We start from the raw sequence: 24,154 nt of genomic DNA, 5'->3' as shown, positions 1-24,154 counted from the left end.
ATTCAAAATATACTTTGTGTGCTGCTTGTAGGGGCACAGACATTCCTAGGTGACAGGGCCTCAGTCCTCCTTGGGGATTCCAGAGGAACATATCATCCTCTTCCAAAGCCCTCTGAAGAATGCACGGATTACCTTCTTCTTCTTCTTCTTCACCTGTCTGTCTTCATCTGCTGAATAAAAACAGCATACATCACTGAATTAATTTCACACATTTCAAACTGAGGTAATGGAGGCCAAATGATCGTGGAGCTTTGAATTACTCACCAGCACACTTGGCAGCCTCTCCACTGCACTTCTCAGGAACAAGATCGGTGAGCTGAATACAGAGACACAGAAATTAACATGTGTCTGAAAACATCCAAAGGTGAAGATGGTAGTTGATAAAGAAGGGCAAGGTGCAAAAACCATAGAAAACGTAGTCACACATATCGTCTCATACCTGAGGAAGCTGTGTGGCCAAGAGAGGGCAGTCAGAGACAGAGATCAGGGCCAGGGATCTCCTCTTCTCAGACTCTTTCACAACCTTGTCCAGGAGTTCATTAAGAACATCCTCAGCAGCAATTTCAGACTTCCCATTGATGAGGGCCACCTTCCGGGTCTGAGAGGTCTGTAAACAGCAAATCAATGTAAAGACTTAGATAAGTTACATATACTGTTGTCTGAACAGCAAAGTAAGCTTTGATGAATGATGCCAGACCTGGGTATCCAGGGGAGTGGTCATGTGAACCATCTCTACTGCAGCTGCTATGAGGTCCTCCACAACTTTGGAAGCTGCAGTCTTCAGGCTGTCCATCACCAGCTCCTTGGCTTCAGCCTTCATGAAGGCTTTTTCAGCACGGACATCAGCAATGTGTCCAGTTGCCACAAGCTGTATGGCTTCAGGAGGCAGTAAGGCCAGGGAAAGACTTTTGGAGACAGCAGCCAGGGATGCCTTCTCCTCAGACTTCTTCTCTGTCTTCTCCAGGAGTTCATCAGGAACATCTTCAGTAGTAACCTGAGACTTAGCCTTGCCAGTGATCAAGGCAACCTTCTTGGTCTGAGAGATCTGTAAAAAGTTGTAGGAAACCAGTGAAATATGTCTGTTCAACAAAAACATTACAAACCCAACATAAAATGGGAAGGTTGACAGTGCCATGTTGAGGTAATTATTTCTCACCTCAGTATCCAGGGGAGTATCCATGCCAACCATTTCATTGGCTGCTGCTATGAGGTCCTCCACAACTTTGGAAGCTGCAGTCTTCAGGCCAGCCATCACCAGCTCCTTGGCTTCGGCCTTCACCAGAGCTTTTTCAGCACGGACATCAGTGATGTGTCCAGTTGCCACAAGCTGTATGGCTTCAGGAGGCAGTAAGGCCAGGGAAAGACTTTCAGAGACAGCAGCCATGGATCCCTTCTCCTCAGCCTTGCCAGTGATGAGGGCAACCTTTTTGGTCTGAGAGATCTGTAAAAAGTTGTAGGAAACCAGTGATATCTGTTCAACAAAAAACACTACAAACCCAACATAAAATAGGAAGGTTGACTGTGCCATGTTGAAGTAATTATTTCTCACCTCAGTATCCAGGGGAGTATCCATGCCAACCATTTCATTGGCTGCTGCTATGAGGTCCTCCACAACTTTGCAAGCTGTAGTTTTCAGGCCGTCCATAACCAGCTCCTTGGCTTCAGCCTTCACCAGAGCATTTTCCACACGGACATCAGTGATGTGTCCAGTTGCCACAAGCTGAATGGCTTCAGGAGGCAGTAAGTTCAGGAAAATACTTTCAGAGACAGCAGCCAGGGATCCCTTCTCCTCAGACTTCTTCTCTGTCTTCTCCAGGAGTTCATCAGAAACATGAGAGATGATGTATCCAGCTGCAGCAAGCTCTTCATACTTAAAAACACATCGTAAACATAAAATATGTTTTAATATGAACATCGAACATGACAAGGCCGGTAAAAGAACTTTAGATATGTCTAGGTTCATACCAGCTGTTTGGCAAGGATAGGCCTGTGAGAGTGAAAGTGGTCATCCAGGACCAGGAATCTCTTCTGCTCTGAGTCCACCACCTTCTCCAGGAGCTCACTGGGGACTTCCTCAACAATGATGGGTGCCTCGATATTCCCACGAAACTCCTCAAGCTCCGAGGAATAATCATCAGCCAGGGGTAGCTGGTACTTGTAGGCAGCAGCCATTTTGCTTTGATATATCTTTCCCAGATAGGTCACCACCGCCTGGACCACAGGCTTCAACTGGAAGAAGGTGCTGTTGAAGCCCAGTAGGTTGAAGGTCTTGGCTGTTTCTTTGAAGCACCGAAGCACAGCGGCCATGCTGTCCCGTGCAATCACGCCTGTAACTGAGGTCAAGATGTGCCTGGAGCAGTTTCCACAATGGGACAGGAAGACTGAAACCACTCTCATGATCAGATTATAGATTTCACATGTGGTTGCCACAGCCTTCTGTCCCACAACAGAGACAAGGTCCAGGTTACTGAATTGTATACTTAGCTTAGCCAGAGACTGCTGGACCGTCTCTCTGGGTTTCTCTAGCAGGTGCTTCAGGGAACAGGTCATCGTGCCTGGGACCAGGACCTCAGCTCCCATGGTGAAGTCAGGCACAGTCAGGGCTAAAAACTCTGGTTCAGTTTGTCCAGACGATGATGTGGAAGTGCTGTTCATGCTCCCTGTTGCCATAATAGGAAGGCCTATCAAGGCCGGAGAGAGGCATTTCCTCACATCCTGGGCTGCCGCAGACCGGATCTTTTGGAGGAACGTGTCCAGACCCTCCGACGTGATCTTCACGGAGAGAGAAAGAGACAGGGAGATCCAATTTAGATATTTTAGTCACCAAACTAAATCTGCCCAGTGTCACGAGAGAGGCCAAGGACAGAAACGCCAGAATGCTGTGTTGTCGTTCATACCTTTCTGTCAAACAGCTCCGACAGACGACGTTCGTATGCTTGCATTTCACTGAGAATGTTCTCCAGCTCACAAACTACCTCACGCATTTTGGTGTTCTCCTCCTGAATCCAACAATTGAAACTCTTAACGCTGAATGATCATCTCCAAAATGTCACTCAAATAATGACTTCTGAGCCTTTTTTCTTTACAGACAAAACTACAATGCTAACTTTGCAATGAATTGGATTTGCAGCTTTTAGAAACCTTACCAGTTCGACTAGATTTAGATCAGTCTCTTGTATATTGTCCCCACTCCTTAAAATGAACATAAAGATGAGCAATCACATATGTTTCTATTTATATGACACTATTAAGACTAATTATTTACATGAATGCTTCACTCACTCCACATGGACGGGTCTTCTTGACATAATCCCATTCCTCATAAATGTTGAGGTATTGTAAGAAGGTAGGCCAATTTCCTTGTCATACTGCGATTCTAGAAATTGTCTCATAAGGTTGAACTGCAACATTTTGAATAAGCATGGGTTACTTAATCTTTAACATATTATGTATTCAGCAATAGCAGATTTTAATGAATTCCTACTGTGTAATCTTACCTCAAACTCATCATATTCATTTTCTCTGTCCATTTTGGTGAAACAGTCATTTACCTAAAGAATGACTTGCCAATCAAAATGTCTATAAAATGAAAACAAAAAATCTAAATAACGTCCATTACGGTTTACAGATAATTATTGCAGATACGGTTTACTGCAATTCTGGTGCTGTTGTGAAGAGGACAAAAACAAGCTTTTACTTTAGTACTTCAGAATGGAATGACATTAAGGAATGTTAAGACATTGTGACATCACAGTTATTGATGCATCATAGTTCTTGTCAAAACCATAACAACTGTACACAGAAACTGAATATTGATTAGGGTACTGTTAATTACATAAATGTAGATGTGGAAATCAATGATAATACCAACTAAAGAAATATTATGATGCACAGTATGGGTCATTTATATAAATCATAGCTTATACTGTACATTCATATAAGCTGCCTACATGTTTGAAAATTTTAATCATGGGAAACCACCAGCGCCATCAGTCTATCAAACATTCAAACATTTAAACTGCCTCTACCACCAAATTGACTTAAATTGATACGGCATAATTGGAAATATTAATAGACGGCGGTAATTTAGGGTAGCCTAATAACAGCATAGCGCAACAGTTTATCTAACAAAGACTCAGTTCAGAGCTGATCACTGGCTTTGCTTGCCACGTTCAAAAGGTGACACTGACTTCCAGATAGCGGCACGTACAGGCCTGTCCGAGATTGCTTTTGAACCACATACTATATGAATCCAAATCAACATTCATGGATTGACATAGAAAAGAAGACTAAACCTGTTTAAGTATTAAAACACATGAAATTAAATAACACATACCGTAAGTCTTACCTGAGAATTCGCCTATTTAAATAGAATTCGTTGTGTTTTTCTTCTTCTCTTGCAGTAAATTATTCAACGGAACGCGACATTGGTCGTAACATGATCGAGGTCAAATAACTTCTGGTGACTCAATGTTGTCTTTTCATTTATAATATTAACTTTGACATATCCATTATGACGTAATCATTCCAATAACTCAATGTTAACAGATCCGTGCGGTTCTATTGTCAATCACTGATGGTGAAAAATAACGGTACAGTTCAACAAACAAACAACAATAACAAGGAAAGAAATGCATAATTTAATCAATAGGACAAGGATATCAATAACTTTATATATAAAAGAGTCAACAGAAGAATCCATTGGTGAATTTAGAAAGGAAGTAACACAAAACTGGAGAAAAACGTGAAGAGTTTATAATCGTTTTCTTTTTACCTGTATGATTAAAAACTCAAATAAAACCATATAAATGCAAACAAAACGACTGTGGATCACAATGGTTTGCAAAATGCCGGTTTATCACTGATAAATTAAACAGATAATTGAAAAGAAGCAGTTACTCTTGGGTGTTATTTCCACAGGGGGGCGCTTTTAATCAAATCAGAATCAAATCACACCCTTTTATTGTCACTCAACCAAACAGACTGCAACAGAGGGTGAAAGTCTTGTGTGCAGTTTCAGGCAAATAAGCAATATATAACAATTATAACAACATGATAACTTCTTATTTACACATAACGCAATTTACACATCTGTTACACAACACAATGTACAATATACACCTAACAAATTACAATATATTTATACACAGGTACAATAAAATACACAACACAATATATGCAGTTGAGGGCAGTGCTGTTGCCGTACCAGGCAGCGATGCAGCCAGTCAGGAGGCTCTCCACAGTGCTGGTCTAGAACAGCGTGAGGATGTGATGGTTCATTCCGAATTTCTTCTGCCGTCTCAAGAAAAAGAGGTGCTAGTGTCCCTTCTTCACAACAGCTTCAGTGTGGACAGACCATGTGACTTCCTCAGTAATGTGGACAGACCATGTGACTTCCTCAGTAATGTGGACAGACCATGTGACTTCCTCAGTGATGTGGACAGACCATTCGACTTCCTCAGTGATGTGGACAGACCATGTGACTTCCTCAGTGATGTGGACAGACCATGTGACTTCCTCAGTGATGTGGACAGACATATATTAAGGCTAGATGTCTTGTCCGCGTTGCCGGACAACGGAGTCGAACATCCGCACATGGCGGCCATCTTGCTACAGTCAACTCGCTCACCCATAACATTGTGTTGGTGCTTAGACCACAAACTTAGACCACAAATCGTTCATTGAAAGTGCGCGTGAGTTCACGCGGTCCCAGTTTTTTATGCTATGAATCATTGATAAGGTTAGAGTAAGGGTTTCTAAATTAGTTTTCTTACTGATTTGTGTATTGTTATTGTTGTTGCTTTTATACCTGTACTCTGTCAAATGATCAGATCCACAAATCTCCTCGTAGTTTAAAATTATAGTCGAAATATCCAAAAGTAAAGTCAGTTTCCAGAATAAGAGTCCCTTAATCAAATTAATATAAGATAGTCATAAACAACCCATATATATTTGAAAAGCAGAAAAAAAACCTAATAAGAATTAATAGCAAAAACATAAGGTAATCAGGGATGACAATTAATTCACATCTCCATTAATTTGGAGAATTACTATTTTATTGTTTTTGTGTTTCTTGTCATTGAATCAATTGCCATTGTTGTATTTTTGTTTCTTTTTTTTACATAAGAAAAAAAAATTAAACAGAGGTAATAGAGAAACAAAATATCCTAAATAATAATTTGATTTATCCCACTAGGGGAAATTTTGGTATTTTAGGTTTTAAAACACATTCAGTCCATCATGAGTACTATAAACAGCATACCTGACACCACACAAAGACAACAACACAATACAGTAAAGTACAAGAATCACTTCATGTTGAAATGTGTCAGGGTGTTTCATTCTGTTGTGCAAACGACCATCTTTCAAAAGACCTTAATCTTCTGATAAATTGTCCCATTCAGTATATTATTATTCTTTTGTAGTAGTGTTAAAGTGAATCATTCGTTACATGTGCATCCAGGAAGTAAACATCATGACTCTACAATATCAGGTGCCAGAATGGCCTTCTTTATGTAAATCATAGATTTGATTACTAATATCTGTTCCCCATGTTTTGCGGTTGATGTACTAGCAGGACATGGGATCCTGCTATGGAACAGCAGGATCCCCTAGGTCCTAAAAAACTGTAAGCAATCGTGAACTGGCGTGGCAGATTGGCATTAGGACCACACTCAGTGGACCAGTAGAAGGGGTCGTATTTTGTATTGAATCAGTAGTTTGGGCTTGAGTAGTCACCCCTTTAGTAAAGAGGTGGGTGGTTTGTTGGGTGGTTGGTCACAGGACCAGCAGTCAGAAGTGGAAAAAGTACTCAAATATTGTACTCAAGTAAAAGTACCAATACTTGTACTTGTTTGAAATATTACTCAAGTACAAGGGAAATTACCTATCTGAAAAATTACTCAAAAAGTAAAACTAAAAGTAATAATAATAAGTTCATTTAAAATGTACTTTAGGTAAAAGTTAGGCTACTTAATTGCATCAAAAAATAAACTGTAAAACGGGGTGGGGGATCTCTCCCATGTAGAGAAAATAGGACAAGGGGTCATAAATCCCAAACTATGTTGTTTTTAATTAAAGAAAAATCTATACAAATCTATACAAATGCAATAACAACATAAAACATGTCACATATGACATGTAAGACCTTTATAAATGTATAATGTGCAATTTTAGTACATAACATCCCATAAAATGTTTTCAAACAATCAATTGAAAGTGAAAGTACCATACATTTTTCGTTTTGAGGGCCATCCTTCTTTTCTTCACAAACATAAACAACAGTTAACCCTTGTGTTATCTTAGGGTCATTTTGACCCGTCAGTCATTGTGACCCCCCCACGTGTTGCGACAACTTTACCTCATACAAAAATAAAGTGAAGCATTTTCTTTTAACCGTCAGGCTGTCTCACACCCCCCACAACGCAAAGGTTAAAAGAAAATGCTTTTTGTTTGTTTTTGGAATTGGGTAAAGTTGTCACAGCACAACGATAGGTCGTTGTGAAATTTCGGGTCATAGTGACCCGAAGGCAGCACAAGGCAAATCAAGGCCAAATAAAGTATTTGACTCCATAAATGAATCCATAAATGACCAAAATATAACTAACATATCAGTGACCTCGAGAAACGGAAATCTATGTGAAAACTCGGCGGATTTCTCCTTTAAGAGGACTAGTCTACAAACTTATTGTTAAATTTGAGCAGCAGTTTATTTTTTGTTGAAAGTTTGTTGTGTTCATCCTTGATCGCTTTGCAGTAAACGGTAATCCAGAACAACAGATTTTTACTCAACGGATGGGATTTCTAATGTAGAGAAATACAATACCTCACTCAAAACGTAATCAAGTACATTTTAAATGACTGATAAAAAAATAACTACTTGAAAAATACAAAATACACAACTAAACTAGCCTACTCAGTAACGTGAGTAAATGTATTTTGTTACTTTCCACCTGTCCCAGCAGTGGGGAATATGATATTCAGCACACTGGTAGTGCTGGCTGCGATATTCTTCACACGACTGCAGGAAATTCCATCTTCAGTTGCAGAAGGCACAAAAGTGGCCATCAGAGACGCACTGCACATATTTGAGGATACACAGCCCTTGAAGAAAACCGTGCTTGCTGTAAAAGAAGAAAGAACAAATATACTGACCTTCTCTTCAGGGCACACAGGGTTCTACTGTAAGTACTCCAACACATGTTCATGATCATTTCATCATTGAGACACTCACCATTGACCACAGCACATGTATCCTCCAGTCCGACACAGTTTGCCGGGGTGTTACACACAGTGTCTGAGTAGCTACTGCAGGAATCACACTGTAGGCCGTTTGGATCTTGACTGGGGACTGCAAAGAAACACAGATCCCATCAGATATACTGTACTGTTCTGTTTCAGTTATATTCATTATTGTCTCCTCCATCTATGAAAGTTGCAGTTAGAATGGATCGTTTTTACTATGTCTAATTTAGAAAAATATCCAAGTTACAAGTACTTGTACTTAAGATTCCTAATTGTCTTTGTCAACCTCCCATTCTCATACAGTATTTATTGTTCAATGGCAAACCCCTCTTATTCTAAAAATACAGTGCAGGAAGGCTCCATTGTCATTTTACGTAGTGCTCATAACACTTAATAACCTACCTAAGATGCGTTTGAAAAAAAAAACACATCTCTGAGAACATATGAATACTTTCACACATGACATATTTAAGGTATATCTCATACCTTAAATATCTTTAGCTGAAATTGTTTAGCTAAAACGACACCTTTGTTGGTCTTACCAGGTAGAGTCTGTTTGTTGCAGCGATCTGAGTCACAGCAGAGCACAGATTCAGACATCGGATCGACACCGAAGTTCAGTGAATAATCCAGCTGAACGTTCAGACGTGTTCTGCACTCCACCGATTGTGAGCAGTACTTTCCCTTTGTAATTGTTCTACCAACTGGATAAAAAAAGAACATTTCAACATACACATCAAATCAGAGCATTTAACATTATTGTTATCCTTTTTGATACCAAAGGAAATGCTAAATGAAATGAATGATAGTTTGGATGGAAGAAAACCACAAGAAAAAACCTTATTTCAAATAAATAAGTATACCGAACAGGGTATGTGTCAGACATACTGAGTCTGAGTGATATCGGCAGATCTTTAAAACTTCATTTGTGCATGGTGGTTCACATTCAAAACACAGCAACGATTCCACTGGAAAAACAGAATAAGACAAATATACATTTAGTACGGTTGTCCAAGAATTGTATTATAAATACTCTATAGAATATATACAGTAAGGACCCTACTTTACACCTCCTTGTACTTAAATCTCACCATAATTCATGTCATTCATTCTTGAGAAACTACTTGGTACCAGTTCAGCTCAGTCAGAGTATGTTGTATTACCTGTGAGGAGAAGAGCCCAGTTAATGGAGAGTGTCAGAATCAGCTTCATCTTAGATCAGCAGGTGAGCATCTGTATTTTGAGCTGGGAGCAGCTCCTTATTTAAGCATTCAGAATGCAGAAAGGTGGAACAAAAAAACAGACTGTGACGTCATAAAATAATGGTCCAACCACATTCCCATCATTCAAAATGGATGCACCCATGTATATATGTCTATGGATGCACCACCCACAAAAATAGAAAAGCAGTTCTCATTGTGACCCACCGTTGTGTTGCGACAACTTTACCTAATGAAAAAATAAAGTAAAGCATTTTCTTTTAACCTTTGCGCTGTGGGGGGTCTGAGACAGCGCAAAGAAAATGCTTTACTTATTTTTTTTACTTTATCTTTGTATTAGGTAAAGTTGTCGAAACACGACAATGGGTCAAAATGACCCAAAGGCTGCAAAAGGGTTAAGTAAACACTTTCAGGGTTGGTCACATCTGATTGATGCATTTGGACCTGGCTTAGATCAGGTGACAACACAGAACAGGTTGCACAAGACAGCCCATTTATACTGGGACAGAAACCCACTCATCCACGGAGCACCTTTGCCCATTCTGTGAAAGAAATAAGGGATTTTCTTTATGCTTATGTTCATCATAATAAGTAGATCAGCTATTGCCTTATTATCTGGTCATGTATTCTCCTATTATTCATTCACATATATGAGTTCCTATTGTAACCTATAGTGTACTCTAATGGCAGTCACAGGTCTGTGATGTGGTATCCCTTGAAGCTAATAATGCTAACTATGTTCCCACACTGAAGAGTTAGCCCTATTCCATGTGTAGGGAAGACTAACCCTAATGAATATGCTGGATCCTGAAGTTTTTTTAATGTTACTTTTAATCCTGTTTTGTGTATATGAATAGTGAAGAGTAATGATTGACGTCATACCACATCCCTCACTACTGGTCCGGTGACTACCACAGCCCCAATTTCTGGACCGAGACTACGACAGCCATCACTACTGGTCCAGTTACATTTGATCCATTTCGGAGGTGCATTTTTCCAAAGCGACATACAAATAGTGCCTATAGTTGGACTGATATTAAAGGACTAGATGTATACATCTCTCAGTGGTTCGTGCCAGGGCACGTTCTGTATCCTAACCATACACAAGGCAACAAACAAAGTATCTCAATTACATAACTCTGATGATTGGACAACACTACAATAACAATAAGACAATTCCGTATCCAAGTGCAATATTGTCAAAAGAATGTTCGACATGATCCTTTAGAGCACATTGACATAAGTATCTGACCAAGTAGATGCCTAAGGGCAAAGACACATACCAATAACTGCCACACCTCACTTAGATTATTGTGTGTTGTGCATCAGCCTCCTCTTCTCCACATACCATTCTGACTCACCTAGGCGGTTCCCCAAATTGTCAAAATGATTGAGAATTGAAAACCAATCAACTGAATACATGCTATTTTGTGTCAGACAACACAGTTAACCCAAATGCCCCAGGACTCCAGGCACTGACTACCCAATATTAATCACCCGAGGACCTGGCCACAGACCAGCAGTAAAAAATGGGTTGGCAGTCACAGGACTAATAGTGGGGTCTGTGGTATACACAGAACTAGTAATCACCAGATCAGTAAATCAAAATCTGAATCAGCTTTATTTGCCAAGTAAGTTTGCACAAAAAGGTAGGAAACCTAAGGAAGGTGCAGAGGGGCACTGCAAGAACATTACATGGTACACACGTGATTCGAGTCAATGAAGGAAATACTGAACACCAGCACATTCACATGGTGTTTTCCCCCAAAGAATAGACGACACCTGTCAAAGAAATACAGATAAGGATTGCGCGAGGCATCAGTCACATTCAAATTCACATGATTGGTAAAGGAGGAGGCACCAGAGCGTGACAGATCTGCACATCTTTGATCTATGTGTGCCTGAACGCAGGTGTATTACTACATGGGCGTGGATGCCCTCCAGGAGAGTCTGCTGGTGGACGAGGGGGCTTTGAACAGCGCCCTGGTGAGTCTCTCCCAGGCCCTGCAGTGCGACCTGGGCGACAGCCTGCCTGACCTCCACTTAAATGCCTTTCTGTAGCTATTCTGAAATGTGTTCGTAGTTCATAGCATGACCCACATCAGTAACGATGAAACCAGAAGAACCAGATCCAGACAGGTTGCTTTACAACATTGTATTTCTGAGATAAAAAATATGGAAAAAAGTAGATTTACGGTTTGAGTACAACATGGATGATAGAAGGTTTTCATTTATACTGTACACAGAAAGAGTTGATTTACATCAGATATGGTATAATATATAAAAATATATATATTTGATATGTTGATGATACAGAAAAGTTGTAAAAAAACTGTAGAGTATGTTCATGATGTAAGATTCATTCACAATCCTGGAGCCCACTACACATTTAGCTCCAGTACTTTTTGACCTGTGTACACATGGATCACAACTACTTGGAAATGCCAATAAGTGTTTTTATTTTGGATTCAAAATACTTTGTGTGCTGCTTGTAGGGGCACAAACACTCCTAGGTGACAGGGCCTCAGTCCTCCTTGGGGATTCCAGAGGAACATATCATCCTCTTCCAAAGCCCTCTGAAGAATGCACGGATTCCCTTCTTCTTCTTCATTTGACTTTATCTGCTGAATAGCATACATCACTGAATTAATTTCACGCATTTCAAACTAAGGAAATGAAGGCCAAATTATCGTGGAGCTTTGAATAACTCACCAGCACACTTTGCAGCCTCTCCACTGCACTGCTCAGGAACAAGATCGGTGAGCTGAATACAGAGACATAGAAATGAACGTGTTTAAATACATCCAAAGGTGAAGATGGGGGTTGATTTAAAAAGAGCAAGGTGCACAAACCATAGAAACTTAGTCACATATATCATCTCTTACCTGAGGAAGCTGTGTGGCCAAGAGAGGGCAGTCAGGGACAGAGATGTGCCTGGAGCAGTTGACACACTGGGACAGGAAGATGGAAACCACTCTCATAATCAGATTAGAGACTTCACACGGAAATACGTAATTATATTTTTTTTTTAAATATTAAAATGTATTATATTTATATGGATTACTATACAAAAATAAGGATACCTGTAACTAAATATAATCGAGTGAGAACGGAAAATCTTTGAGTTAATTTAGAAAGGAAGTAACACAAACTGGAAAAGATTTTTTTTTATTATTGTATAATTAAAAACTTCCCAATACATCCATATAGCCGGAAACAAAACCATGGAGTTAGTCTGTGAATCACAAAGGGTTTACAAAATGCCTGTTTAGTCCTGATAAATTGAACCGAGAACTGGTAGAGTTGCTCTATGGTGTTATTTCCACTGGGGGGCGTCATTAGCAAATTGTTTCCTTGTATTGCATAGAAAAGAAGACAATACAGTAGTGTAGAAAATTGGATTTCAAAAATGTTTTGTCACTGTTTACAAGTCAGTGGTGTAAACTGAACAATGTGTTCGAAGCATTAAGACTACTAGGCATTTCAGAATCAGAATGGGTTTTAATCGCCATGAATGTTTGCACAGACAAGGAATTTGCTATGGCAGGAAGGTGCATACATTAAACATATAGGAATCTTAAACATTTAAATATGATTTAAATACTATACTAAGGGTACGTAAACTAGCAATACTAAGTTGATTTAGAATTTAAATTAAATATACAATTAAATATACAATAAAATATAAAGTTACCGTCATTTACAATATAAAACTACAAATATTACAAAAAATACAAATGGTAGAAGATACAATTGTGTAATGCAGTGCAAAATGCAATGTGTTTAAGACATTAAGTCATTAAAGTCAGTGTGAACCCTTGGCCTTGTTGAAGAGGCCAACAGTGGATGGAAATAAACTGTTTTTGTGGCGTGTGGTATTGGTCCTGATGGACCGCAGCCTTCTGCCGGAGGGGAGTGACTGAATTAGGGAGTGTCCAGGGTGGGAGGAGTCGGACAAAATCTTCTGCGCTCGCCTCAGGGACCTCGAGGTGTGCAGGTCCTCGAGGTTAGCCAGATTTCAGCCAATCAGCTTCTCAGCATTGCGGATGATAAGCTGCAGCCTGCTCTTGTCCTTGGCAGTGGCAGCAGCGTAGGACGGGATGGACTCAATGATGGCTGTGTAGAAGTGCACCATCATTGTCTTTGGCAGGTTGAATTTCTTCAGCTGCCGAAGGAAGTACATCCTCTGTTGTGGTTTCTTGGTGAGAGAGCTGATGTTCAGTTCCCACTTGAGTTCCTGGGAGAGGATAGTGCCCAGGAAGCGGAAGGACTCCACAGTGTTGACTGGTGAGTCGCACAGGGTGATGGGGGTGAGTGGGGCTGTATTCTTCCTGAAGTCCACAACCATCTCCACTGTCTTGAGAGCATTGAGCTTTAGGTTGTTCTGGTTGCACCAGGTCACCAGGTTGGCCGCTTCCCACCTATAATCAGACTCGTCTCCACCAGAGATGAGCCCAATGAGGGTGGTGTCATCCGCAAACTTAAAGAGTTTGACAGACGGATGACTGGAGGTGCAGCTGTTGGTGTACAGGGAGAAGAGCAGAGGAGAAAGGACGCAGCCGTAAGGGAGATCTGGTGCTGATGGAGTAGGTGTCAGAGACTTGCGTACCCAGCTTAACACACTGCTTCCTGTCAGACAGGAAGTCTGTGATCCACCTGCAGGTGGATTCAGGGACGTTCAGCTGGGAGAGCTTGTCCTGAAGCAGGGCGGGGATGATGGTATTGAAGGCAGAGCTGAAGTCCACAAACAGGATCCTGGCATAGGGTGCTGGGGAGTCAAGGTGCTGTAAGGTGAAGTGGAGGGCCATGTTAACTACATCGTCCACAGACCTGTTGGCTCTGTAGGCAAACTGCAGGGGGTCCAGTAGAGGGTCTGTGATGGATTTAAGGTGTGCCAGCACTAGGTGCTCGAAAAACGTCCTTACCACAGAGGTCAGGGCGACGGGTCTGTAGTCATTATGTCCTGTTGGCCTTGGCTTTGTGGGCACAGGGATGATCGTGGAGGACTTGAGACAGGCTGGCACATGGCATGTCTCAAGGGAGGTGTTAAAGATGTAGGTGAACACATTTCAACTGCTGTGAGATTGTAATTTAACACTGCTCATACCAGTATTTCTATATCACAGGATACACAGTCAACAGCCATGGCCCTCAGAAGATCCAACACAGCATTTGCGTTGGGAATTGTTGATTACCAGGAAAACAGAATCAGACAAATAACCATTTAGAACAATTGTTAAAAAAACTGACTATAAAAAGTCTATAGAATATAGAGTATAGTAGGGACTCAATCAAAACCATACTTAACACCTCCTTTTCACCTGCATCCCACCATCATTCATGTAAATTATTGAGAAACTCCTTGGTTGTGGTTCAGCTCAGTAGAGTATGTTGTGTTATCTGTGAGGAGAAGAGCCCAGGTAAGCTCTCTCTTGGAAGTCGCTTTGGATAAAAGTGTCTGCTAAATGAATAAATGTAATGCAGAGAGTCAGGATCAGCTTCGTCTTGGATCGGCAGGTGGTCAACTGAACATTAAGCTGGCAGCAGCTCCTTATAAAGTACACCACACCAAACCAAAATCTTTTTTTTTTTTTTTTATGAGATGCTTGATTATAATATGATGTTCTTGATTGACCTTTTGATTGTTTTTATAACAAGCTTCCAACTGACCAGTGAAGGTGGTGGCCTGTTACAACGTGAAAGAGACACAATACTAACTGCTTGTAGTTATCACTCGTTTAGTTGCATCACTAAAAAGGATAGATTTAAGTTTGAATCTCTTGGTGTCTTGGCCTGAGTCAGGAAACTGTTTCTCACTCCTAGAGATCGCATGGCACACACTCAAACATCCCGTTTTGATTCAAAGCCTTTTTGCTGTTTGGAGCAAGGTTTTGTAAAGGTTTATTCAGCTTGGTCTGACAAACTGGTTGTTTGAAAACTGTAGCTATCAGAACACCTCAGGTATACCTCTTACTGGCTCACACACTTTACCCTGCAGAACTTACCTTACCACCTTACCCTGTCTGGTTGAAGGATGGCCTCCAAATCCACCTCTCTCCATTATGCTACCTAATATATACTTTACATTTGATCCAAATAGAAGATGCTTTTCTAACAGTGTTTCAGTGGTTAGTGCCAAGGCATGGTGTGAATTTTAACCATAGAGTGCAAAAATAACAAACCCTACTACCATGTTACATCATCATATTCATAGTACAGTGCACTTAATAATAATAATAAATAAATATCATACTGTATATCAGTGCAACAACATACTTTTTGGGGGGGCGTTCACTGTGTTTCGAACACTGTGCTGTGTTTCGAACACAGTGCTACAGATCTATTTCCAGATGAAGCCAACACCTTTACTTTCAGTACTTTCAGTACTAATGTCCATTTAACGTGTCATTCTAAACCATTCAGAAAACCACCCATCTCTAAGATGGTTGTATGCTCTTATTACGGCTTCTGTGTGTTTGCGTGTGCATCTCTGTGTGTGAAGTGAACACATTCTACTGATTACTTTGCCTCTGTGGTTGCGTAGATAGACATTAATTTACGACAAAAGAAAGGCCATCTTCATCACAAGTGTAAAATATTTGTATTTTATAACTAAGAGAACAGAAACAAGGCTCAGCGTGCATGTGTTTGTGTGTGCTTGTAAGGCGCAGGTTTTGCTTGAAAGTTGGTAGGGACACATGGGCGGTGTGGAATGTGGGAAGGAGGTAAACCACAGGTTAAACTAGATGAGGTAAATTTTCTGAATAAATAAAGGGGGCAGGCGTGGCCAGAAGTCCTCGGGTGAAGGGGGCGGCGGCCAGAAATCCTCGGGCGGAGGAGGCGGCGGCCAGAATTCCTCCGACCGGTTTCAGCTTTCCCAAAAGATGAAACAGGTCAGAATGGTTGCGAGGTCAGTTCACCTATGGAGTGACGAGAGTGTGAGTGGACTTAAAGCCATTGCAGACTACAAAGGGAGAGGCTACAGTGAGACCCAGTCGTTTGTCCTACTGGCAGATGAGCTGAATGCCTTCTACGCTCGCTTTGAGAGGGACAGTGACCCCCCTGCAGTGGAGCTAACTGAAGGCCTAGCCAGTGGTGTGCCTACACTAACTGTAGCTAAGGTGAGGTATTGCTTCAAAAAGATCAACCCTCGCAAGGCACCTAGTCCAGATGGCATATCAGGTAAGGCCCTCAGGGGCTGTGCTGACCAGCTAGCAGGGGTCTTCAGTGACATCTTCAACCTCTCCCTCAGCCTGTCTGTACTCCCCACCAGCTTCAAGAGGACCACCATCGTCCCTGTGCCCAAGAACACCAAGGTCATCTGCATGAACGACTATCGCCCAATAGCACTGACCTCCGTCATCATGAAGTGCTTCGAGCGGCTAGTCAAATCATCCATCTGCTCTTCGCTGCCTCCCACCCTGGACCCCATACCGGTCCAACAGGTCTACAGACGATGCCATCGCCCTGACAATGCACACCGCTCTCTCCCATCTGGACAAAGGGGATACATATGTGAAGATGCTGTTCATTGACTACAGCTCAGCATTCAACACCATCCTCCCCTCCAGACTGGTCTCCAAACTTGTGGATCTGGGACTAAGCACCTCCCTATGAAAGTGTATCTTCCACTTCCTGACGGGGAGGCCACAGGTGGTGAGAATCAGTGACCGCACCTCATCCACACTGATCACCAAAACAGGCACCCCCCAGGGCTGTGTGCTCAGCCCTCTCCTGTTCTCCTTGTTAATTCATGACTGTGCGGCAACGCACAGCTCCAACCTCCTTGTTAAGTTTGCTGACGACACAACGATCGTAGGCCTCATCTCTGACAGTGACGAGTCAGCCTACAGAGAGGAGGTTGATACCCTGACATCATGGTGTCAGGACAATAACCTCTCTCTCAACGTCAGCAAGACCAAGGAGATGATTGTGGACTATAGGAGGTGGCAGGAGGAGGAGCATGCACCCCTACACATCAACGGATCCGAAGTGGAAAAGGTCAGATGCTTCAGGCTCCTAGGGGTGAACATCAGCAATGATCTCACCTGGTCTGCTCACACAGACAAGGTGGTCAAAGCGGCCCGGAAACGCCGGGCTTCTTTTTTACAGATGCACTATAGAGAGCATATTGACTAGTTGCATCACAGTGTGGTATGGGAGCTGCACAGACAGGGACCGCAAGGCCCTACGTAGTGTGGTCCAGTCTGCTGAGTTCATCATCGGCAGGAAGCTTCCAGCCCTACAGGACACCTACCACAAACGATGCCTCAAGAAAGCTGGCAGGATTCTAAGAGACTGTTACCACCCATCCTTCAGTCTTTTTACCCCGTTGCCTTCTGGCAGGCGATACCGTAGCATTCGGTCTCGCACACGCAGACTGGACAATAGTTTCTTTCCAAGGGCCATCAGGCTTCTGAATGAACATTGATATGGACACTGATACACTTCTCACTAGTCACTTGACACACTGTCACTTTCAGCTACTGGTTGCATTATCAGCAATATTGAACTATTGTACTTCACTTGTCTTCAGTTAGCATAGGTTTATAAGGTTATTATAGGTTATTTCAGCTACTGGTTGCACTATCAGCAATATTGCATTATTGTACTTCACTTGTCTTAGGTTAGCATAGGTTTATAAGGTTAGTATAGGTAATTATTTAAATTTACATTTAGTCATTTAGCAGACGCTCTTATCCAGAGCGACTTACAGTAAGTACAGGGACATTCCCACGAGGCAAGTAGGATGAAGTGCATTGCCCAAGGACACAACGTCATTTGGTTGGCATAGCCGGGAATCGAACTAGCAACCTTCTGATTACTAGCCCGATTCCCTAACCACTCAGCCATCTGACTCCCCTATTATGTGTATTATGTGCTACCCCTGGCTGTACCAGCTAGTACCAGTCCCAGCTACCCCTGGCTGATGATTATTCCTCGGAGCTTGAGGAGTTTTGTGGGAAGATCAAGGCACCCATCATTGTTGAGGAAGTCCCCACTGAGCTCCTGGAGATGGTGGTGGACTCAGAGCAGAAGAGATTCCTGGCTGACCTCTCTCACTCTCACAGGCCTATCCTGGCCCAACAGCTGGTATGAACCTAGACATATCTAAAGTTCCTTTACCGGCCTGTTTACGTTGTGTTTTTTAAGTATGAAGAGCTTGCTGCTGCTGGATACATTATCTCTCATGTTCCTGATGAACTCCTGGAGATGACTGAGAAGAAGGCTGAGGAGAAGGCATTCCTGGCTGCTGTCTCTGAAAGTATTTTCCTAGCCTTACTGCCTCCTGAAGCCATACAGCTTGTGGCAACTGGACACATCACTGATGTCCGTGCTGAGAAAGCTCTGGTGAAGGCTGAAGCCAAGGAGCTGGTGATGGCTGGCCTGAACACTGCAGCTTCCAAAGTTGTGGAGGACCTCATAGCAGCTGCAGTAGAGATGGTTCACATGACCACTCCCCTGGATACCCAGGTCTGGCATCATTCATCAAAGCTTACTTTGCTGTTCAGACAACAGTACATATAAATTATCTAAGTCTTTAAACTGATTTGCTGTTTACAGATTTCTCAGACACGGAAGGTGGCCCTCATCAATGGGAAGTCTGAGATTGCTGCTGAGGATGTTCTTAATGAACTCCTGGACAAGGTTGTGAAACAGTCTGAGAAGAGGAGATCCCTGGCCCTGATCTCTGTCTCTGACTGCCCTCTCTTGGCCACACAGCTTCCTCAGGTATGAGACAATATGTGTGACTACGTTTTCTAATATTTTCTGCACCTTGCTCTTCACCTTTGGATATTTTCAGACACATGGAGAGGCTGCCAAGTGTGCTGGTGAGTTATTAAAAGCTCCACGATAATTTGCCCTTCATTACCTTAGTTTGAAATGCGTGAAATTAATTCAGCAATATATGCTGTTTTTATTCAGCAGATGAAGACAGACAGGTGAAGAAGAAGAAGAAGGGAATCCGTGCATTCTTCAGAGGGCTTTGGAAGAGGATGATTTGTTCCTCTGGAATCCCCAAGGAGGACTGAGGCATTGTCACCTAGGAGTGTCTGTGCCCCTACAAGCAGCACACAAAGTATTTTAAATCCCAAATAAAACACTTTCCAAGAAGTTGTGATCCATGCAGATATGTGTACACAGGTCAAAAAGTATTGGAGCTAAATGTGTAGTGGGCTCCAGGATTGTAAATTATTCATACATCATGAGCATACTCTACAGCATATTTAAACTTTTTTGTTATCATCAATATATAAAATATATATATATTTGTATATATTATACCATATCTGGTGTAAATCAGCTCGTTCTGTGTACAGTATAAATGAAAACCTCCTGTGTGTTTTTATATAAATGCATTGTGTTATACTTGAACAGTAAATCTACTTTGTTGTTTTCTTTATTTTCAGAAATACATTGTTGTATCCTGTCTGGATCTGGTTCTTCTGGTTTCGTCATTACTGCTGTGGGTAATCCTTTGAACTATGAAAAGAAATACCTCCACATATATTTGATTAATATTGGGTAGTCAGAGCATGGATTGCTGGGGCTTTTGGGGTAACTGTGTTGTTTGACACACCCAAAATAGCATGTATTCAGTTGATTGTCAATTTGATTTCGAATTGAAAACTATTTGGGGAACCGCCTAGGTGAGTCAGAATGGTATGTGGAGAAGAGGAGGCTGATGCACAACACACAATAATCTAAGTGAGGTGTGGCTGTCTAAAATAGTTTCCTCTTCCATGGTACTTTTGAGCTGGCCCTTCAGGTTGGGTTGCGGACAGTTATTGATATGTGTCTTTGCCCTTAGGGCATCTACTTGGTCAGATACTTATGTCAATGTGCTCTAAAGGATCATGTCGAACATTCTTTTGACGATATTAAACTTGGATACGGAATTATCTTATTGTTATTGTAGCGTTGTCCAATCATCAGAGTTATCCAACGTTGTAATTGAGATACTTTGTGTATGGTTCGCATGCAGAACGTTCCCTGGCACGAACCACTGAGAGATGTATACATCTAGTCCTTTAATATCAGTCCAACTATAGGCACTATTTGTATGTCGCTTTGGAAAAATGCACCTCCGAAATGGATCCAATGTAACTGGACCAGTAGTGATGGCTGTCGTAGTCTCGGTCCAGAAATTGGGGCTGTGGTAGTCACCGGACCAGTAGTGAGGGATGTGGTATGACGTCAATCATGACTCTTCACTATTCATATACACAAAACAGGATTAAAAGTAACATAAAAAAACAGCATATTCATTAGGGTTAGTACTCCCTACACATGGAATAGGGCTAACTCTTCAGTGTGGGAACATAGTTAGCATTATTAGCTTCAAGGGATACCACATCACAGACCTGTGACTGCCATTAGAGTACACTATAGCTAACAATAGGAACTCATATATGTGAATGAATAATATGAGAATACATGAACAGATAAGAAGGCAATAGCTGATCTACTTATTCTGATTAAAATAAAATAAAATAAAATCCCTGATTTCTTTCATAGAATGGGCATACGTGCTCCAGGGTTAAGTGGGGTTATAAATGGGCTGTCTTGTGCAACCTGTTCTGTGTTGTCACCTGATCTAAGCCAGGTCCAAATACGTCAATCAGATGTGACTAACCATGTGTTTACTTAATTTCTATTTTTGTGGGTGGTGCATCCTTTTTGAATGTTGGGAATGTGGCTGGACCATTATTGTATGACGTCACAGTTCGTTTTTTGTTCCACCTTCCTGTATTCTGAATGCTTAAATAAGGAGCCGCTCCCAGCTCAATATACAGATGCTCACCTGCAGATCCAAGATGAAGCTGATTCTGACTATTTCCATTACCTGGGCTCTTCTCCTCACAGGTAATACAACATACTCTGACTGAGCTGAACTGGTACTAAGTAGTTTCTCAAGAATGAATTACATGAATTGTGGTCAGATTTAAGTACAAGGAGGTATAAAGTATGGTTTTGATCAAGTCCTTACTGTATATATTCTATAGAGGATTTATAATACAATTCTTGGACAAACGTACTATATGTCTATTTGTCTTATTATGTTTTTTCAGTGGAATCGTTGCAGTGTTTTGAATGCGATCCACCATGCACAAGTGAAGTTTTAACCACCTGCCCATCAAGCTCAGACTCAGTATGTCTGACACATACCCTGTTCGGTAAACTTATTTAATTGAAATAAGGTTTTTCTTCCATCCAAACTGTCATTCATTTCATTTATCATTTCTGTTGCTCTGATTTAATGTGTATGTTGAAATTCTTGAAAATTCTTTTTTATCCAGTTGATAAAACAATTACAAAGGGAAAGTACTGCACACAATCGGTGGAGTGCAGAACACGTCTGAACGTTCAGCTGGATTATTCACTGAACTTCGGTGTCGATCCGATGTCTGAATCTGTGCTCTGCTGTGACTCAGATGGCTGCAACAAACAGACTCTACCTGGTAAGACCAACAAAGTTGTCATTTTAGCTAAACAATATCAGCTAAAGATATTTAAGGTATGAGATATACAGATACATTAAAACAATATGTCAGGTGTGAAAGTATTCATATGTTCTCAAATATGTTTTTTTTCAAACACATCTTAGGTAGGATATACAGTAGTTGGTCATCAACAGGGGCAAGTGTTATGAGCACAACGTAAAATGACAATGGAGCCTTCCTACACTTTATTTTTAGAATAAGAGGGGTTTGCCATTGAACAATAAATACTGTAGGAGAATGGGAGGTTGACAAAGACAATTAGGAATCTTAAGTACAAGTACTTAGGACTAACTTGGATATTTTTCTAAATTAGACTGGATAGTAAAAACAATCCATTCTAACTGCAACTTTCATATAGATGGAGGAGACAATAATGAATATAACAAAAACAGAACAGTACAGTATATCTGATGGGATCTGTGTTTCTTTGCAGTCCCCAGTCAAGATCCAAACGGCCTACAGTGTGATTCCTGCAGTAGCTACTCAGACACTGTGTGTAACACCCCGGCAAACTGTGTCGGACTGGAGGATACATGTGCTGTGGTCAATGGTGAGTGTCTCAATGATGAAATGATCATGAACATGTGTTGGAGTACTTACAGTAGAACCCTGTGTGCCCTGAAGAGAAGGTCAGTATGTTCTTTCTTCTTTTACAGTAAGCACGGGTGTCGTCAAGGGCTGTATATCATCAAATCTGTGCAGTGCGTCTCTGATGGCCACTTTTGTGGCTTCTGCAACTGAAGATGGGATTTCTTGCGGTAGTGTGAAGAATATCGCAGGCAACGCTACCAATGTGCTGAATATCATATTCCCTACTGCTGGTTCTGTGACTACCACCCACCTCTTTACTAAACAACCAACCACTCCCCAAGCCCAAACTACTGATTCGAAAAATACAGCCCCTTCTACTGGTCCACTGAGTGTGGTCCTCATGCCAGTGTGGCTTACTATGATGGTCAAACTTACCTACTAATAGTTTTTTAGGACCTATTTTTAACTAAGACCTATTTTTCAATACTCAGGCCACATATTCATAACTCTTCATACAATTCTCCTAAGCAACTTTCAGCTTGGCACAGCAGTTATTTCCCATTCAAAATGCACTAAAACTGCCATTACACTTTATACATGTATATATCATATATATCACAATATAAACTCATTCTTCAATAACACTTGCAAAGGTTATCAACCAACAAGCACACTTTGTTTATAGGTCAATACTTTATGAGTGACAATGACAACAGGTAGCATTACGCAATGTTATCTTTTGTAAAACGTCTTTATAAAACAAGAATGACACCACTCTACTGTTTAGAATTCCTTGCCGTATACCTTAAAGGAGTGAATCAGACATGATTCAATATGTCAATGGGTATCTTTTCCTAATTTTTTCACACTGAGTGATTCAAAAATACAATGCAGTCATTTGTACACTCTCTACCGATACAGTAACAACACTAGGCAACTCTGTCTACTGCATTTGGTCACAGGTTCTCATCCACATCACATCTTACGTCATCTTGGGCAACACACCTAGGAAAAAAATGGTCCATCCCTGACTATCTTCTGCGATATGTCCAGGCAACCAGCATTCATTGTGTACAATGGGAATCAGCCTCGGAATGTTCTAATTGTTTAGATGGTTTTCATTTTAATATTATATATATATATATATATATATATATATTATTATTATTATTGTATAAATGTAGCCAATTGCTGTCTATTCAATTTTGTATCATGTTAGATTTAGGACTTACGTAAGTTAAACAGTTTTGAGTATGAGTATGTAAAAAGAGTATGTAAACGTGTAAATTGACTTGTGGATACATACAGTTTTGGTGGTGGTTGTGTCTGAGTGAGAAAATAATTAACGTGATTAATCAATGAATGTATTTTGTGCCAAGGCAATGACAAATTATTCACAGTTTAGCTCACATAGACTGCTGTGCTCCCTGTATGATACTTTTTTTAAATGTGACCTAAGTATTAAAATTATTTATTATTTGTATTATTAATTTATAAATAAAGAAATGAAAGCATGATTTTGAATTTTTTTTTTTTTATCAAAACACTACACAAAATTCACACAACAAACACTTCATTCAAAAGTATACAACTATTTATAAAAAAAAACACAATTTTGTTACCGTATGGCACACACATGGTTAACACAATCTG

General features: G+C 40.9%; 1 protein-coding gene and 1 pseudogene across 1 annotated transcript; one reads left to right on the top strand and one right to left on the bottom strand.

The window, feature by feature from the left end:
* Window positions 1-7,941: 7,941 nt before the first annotated feature.
* Window positions 7,942-9,477, bottom strand: LOC136936576 (phospholipase A2 inhibitor gamma subunit B-like; annotated as a pseudogene).
* An 11,796-nt stretch (window positions 9,478-21,273) lies between these two features.
* Window positions 21,274-24,018, top strand: LOC136936980 (phospholipase A2 inhibitor and Ly6/PLAUR domain-containing protein-like). Its single transcript, XM_067230699.1, has 5 exons — window positions 21,274-21,332; window positions 21,539-21,643; window positions 21,767-21,928; window positions 22,404-22,520; window positions 22,627-24,018. The coding sequence occupies exons 1-5, from the start codon at window positions 21,284-21,286 to the stop codon at window positions 22,941-22,943; spliced, it is 750 nt and encodes a 249-aa protein (XP_067086800.1). The 5' UTR covers window positions 21,274-21,283; the 3' UTR covers window positions 22,944-24,018.
* Window positions 24,019-24,154: the final 136 nt, after the last annotated feature.

The sequence above is a fragment of the Osmerus mordax genome, chromosome 27 (assembly GCF_038355195.1).
Source record: "Osmerus mordax isolate fOsmMor3 chromosome 27, fOsmMor3.pri, whole genome shotgun sequence".
Classification (NCBI taxonomy): domain Eukaryota; kingdom Metazoa; phylum Chordata; class Actinopteri; order Osmeriformes; family Osmeridae; genus Osmerus; species Osmerus mordax.
Note: the sequence above shows the minus strand (reverse complement) of the source record. Positions and strands in the feature narration are given on the sequence as shown.